Genomic DNA, 2696 nt, shown 5'->3' with positions numbered 1-2696 from the left:
TTTACTGCCACGATACGTGGCTTAAAATTTAAATTAAATATAACTCTTGCGAGAATGCAGAAGAACAAACTGCCACGATACGTGGCTTAAAACTTACTGCCACGATACGTAGCTTAAAATTTAAATTAAATATAACTCTTGCGAGCCTGCAGAAGAACAAATTGCCACGATACATGGCTTAAAATTTAAATTAAATATAACTCGCGAGCCTGCAAAAGAACAAATTGCCACGATACATGGCTTAACATTTAAATTAAATATAACTCTCGCGAGCATGCAAAAGAACAATTACCGTAAAATCTGACTTTTATTGCATTTTCACATGCAACTCATCCATCACCATTTTTCTCTGGACCAACGGATTAACGTTTCTTCCGAATGACGAAGCCCAGTTTTTCATCTAGGGATACCTCTCTTTGCTAGATAAAGGGAGCAGCGTTTTTTGCTGAGAAATTTTCAGTGGCCTAACGGGATTCGAACCCGGTTCTCCGGATTACGAATGTGGCGCTCCACCCACTAGACCAGCCGTCTCCCCTTGAGAGCTCTTACTCTTATTTTGAAAATTTCCGTACAATCACCCCCTTAAAACTACAAACGAAACTAGCGGCGATACAAACACGTACAAACGATTCCGAAACAGCACCCGTTTGCGGATTTAAAATATCTCTAAGAACGGCGGAGATAACGCTTGCCGTAAACGCTGATTTTTATTGCCATGCGACTCATCTTATTTTGAAATTCCCGTACAATCGCCCCTTTACACGTACAAACGAAACTAGCGGCCGTACAAAGACGTGCAAACGATTCCGAAACAGCACCCGTTTGCGGATTTAAAATATCTCTAAGAACGGCGAAGATAACTCTTACCGTAAAATCTGATTTTTATTGCATATTTTCATGCGACTCATCTTATTCTGAAAATTCCCGTACAATCGAGTGAGAAGGAAACCAAGACGACGGAAGCACGGTAATGGACGCGGTGACGACGACGACGACGACGGCGCTGGGAACCGGGAAAACGTCCGCGCGCTCTCTCTCTGTCCCTCTCTCGGTCAGTCCCGAACTGTTCAGGACCGATAGATACGGATAACGTCGCGGATCGGCGCCCGGCAAAGTGGGCAATGACCGCCGCCCTTGCCGCGCCACTGTTGAATCGCGCATGTATAGCACATACACATGTGGCCGCACATATAGAGCACGCTATCGATGTTGCGCTCGTAGCAGATGGAGCACTCGCTCGGTTGACCGGCCAGCGTCGGCTGCAGGCCCTCGCTCCACTGCTGCAAATGGAACGAGGTCGCGCGCGACGACGCGGACGTCAGGGTGCCGTCCAAGCTCTGGTAGGTCACTGGATCGACGTACGTCGACGAACCGGTGCTGGCCATCGTTCCGGTCAACGGCGGCGAGGACTGCCCAGAGGATCCGGGATGCGGTACCGGCGCGGGCGCGGCTGACGCTGACGCTGCCGCTGCCGCGGAGAGATGCACCGATTGCGCCGGCGAATTCCTATGCGTCGCAGAAGCGTAAATCGGTTGTGGCGTGGGCGGCGGTGGCGTCGGGTAACCGGCCTGGGGTGGTAGATTTACGACGAGCACCGTTCCGCCACCCACCGCCGGCTTAAATTGCACCATCTCGGAAAATCCGGACAATTCCGTAGCGGCGTTGCTGTGATTCGAGTGCTGTTGCTGCTGCTGCTGTTGCTGTTGCTGCTGGACATTGGCAGGCGAGGGATTGCTCTGACGTTGCCGGGGCGGCGACGTTGGTCTACTGGCCAACATTCTGACACGCTGAGTGCTCCCATAAGCGTCCACGAACGCCCACAGTTGGAGGCTCTGATCGACATGCATGACGACGTTGGGCGGGCCGCCGTTCTTGCTCATCTGCACCTCGCCGTAATGCGTGACCGTGAAGGCGATCTCGTCACCGGGCTGCGGACTCGACGCTACGTCCTTGGAGACCACCCAGTACTCCGGACGATCTAACAGCAGGTCGCTGTCGTCCGGCAGGTCCTCCGCCGTGAGTCGCGCCGGATCGCACGAGGTCAGGCCCAGAGCGAGGGCGCCGACGTACATCGGTTCCGTCGAGAGAATCTGCACGACCAATCGCTCGCCCAACAGCAACGGCCGGCCCGTGAACGCGTAGCCGTGACAGAACTCCGTGTCCGTGCGCGTCGCCACGCACTGCTGGTTACTGAAGCGGATGTTCCTGCCCCGAGTGGAGTGGAAGGGCAGGGGCGTAAAAATGACGCCCGGGGGTTGAAACCTAAGACCGGGTAGCTCCACGTCGGGCTCGTGATGAATCGACATGTTCTGCATAGACGGCACGATAATCCTTTCGACATCCCGGCCGGCGTTGCTGGCATCGTCCATGGCCGAGTGCCTGCTGTGCTGCGCATTGTCCTCGTTGCTGTGCTCGGCGCCTCTGCGTATATTGTTGAAGTGCTGACGATTCGGATCGACGAACTCGATCGCGGTGCTGTTGCCGTAGACGTCGATGATCGCCCAGAGCGGGCCCCGGGTCTCGACGCCGCTGAAGAAGAGACCCTTCTCCTCGCCATTGACGCCGAAGTGAACGTCGCCGGCCGACGTGACGTAGTAGAAGAGCACCGTATCCCTTTCCGCGAACCTCTCGGCGAGCGCCTTAGCCCAGTCACCCCTTTAAAACTACAAACGAAACTAGCGGCGATACAAACACGT

The 2696-nt window shown here is 54.5% G+C and overlaps 1 protein-coding gene across 1 annotated transcript in view; it reads right to left on the bottom strand.

Annotated features, from left to right (window-relative positions):
• Positions 1-946: 946 nt before the first annotated feature.
• LOC112464325 (protein neuralized-like) overlaps positions 947-2696 on the bottom strand; it is a 2413-nt gene continuing 663 nt past the window's right edge. The window contains exon 3 of the mRNA XM_025031268.1: positions 947-2655. Within this exon, the coding sequence (XP_024887036.1) occupies positions 1068-2655 (1588 nt within the window). The 3' untranslated portion in view covers positions 947-1067. The remainder of the gene's footprint in view (positions 2656-2696) is intronic.

The sequence above is a fragment of the Temnothorax curvispinosus genome, unplaced genomic scaffold, assembly GCF_003070985.1.
Source record: "Temnothorax curvispinosus isolate PA1 unplaced genomic scaffold, ASM307098v1 QBEX01014085.1, whole genome shotgun sequence".
Taxonomy (NCBI): Eukaryota; Metazoa; Arthropoda; class Insecta; order Hymenoptera; family Formicidae; genus Temnothorax; species Temnothorax curvispinosus.
Note: the sequence above shows the minus strand (reverse complement) of the source record. Positions and strands in the feature narration are given on the sequence as shown.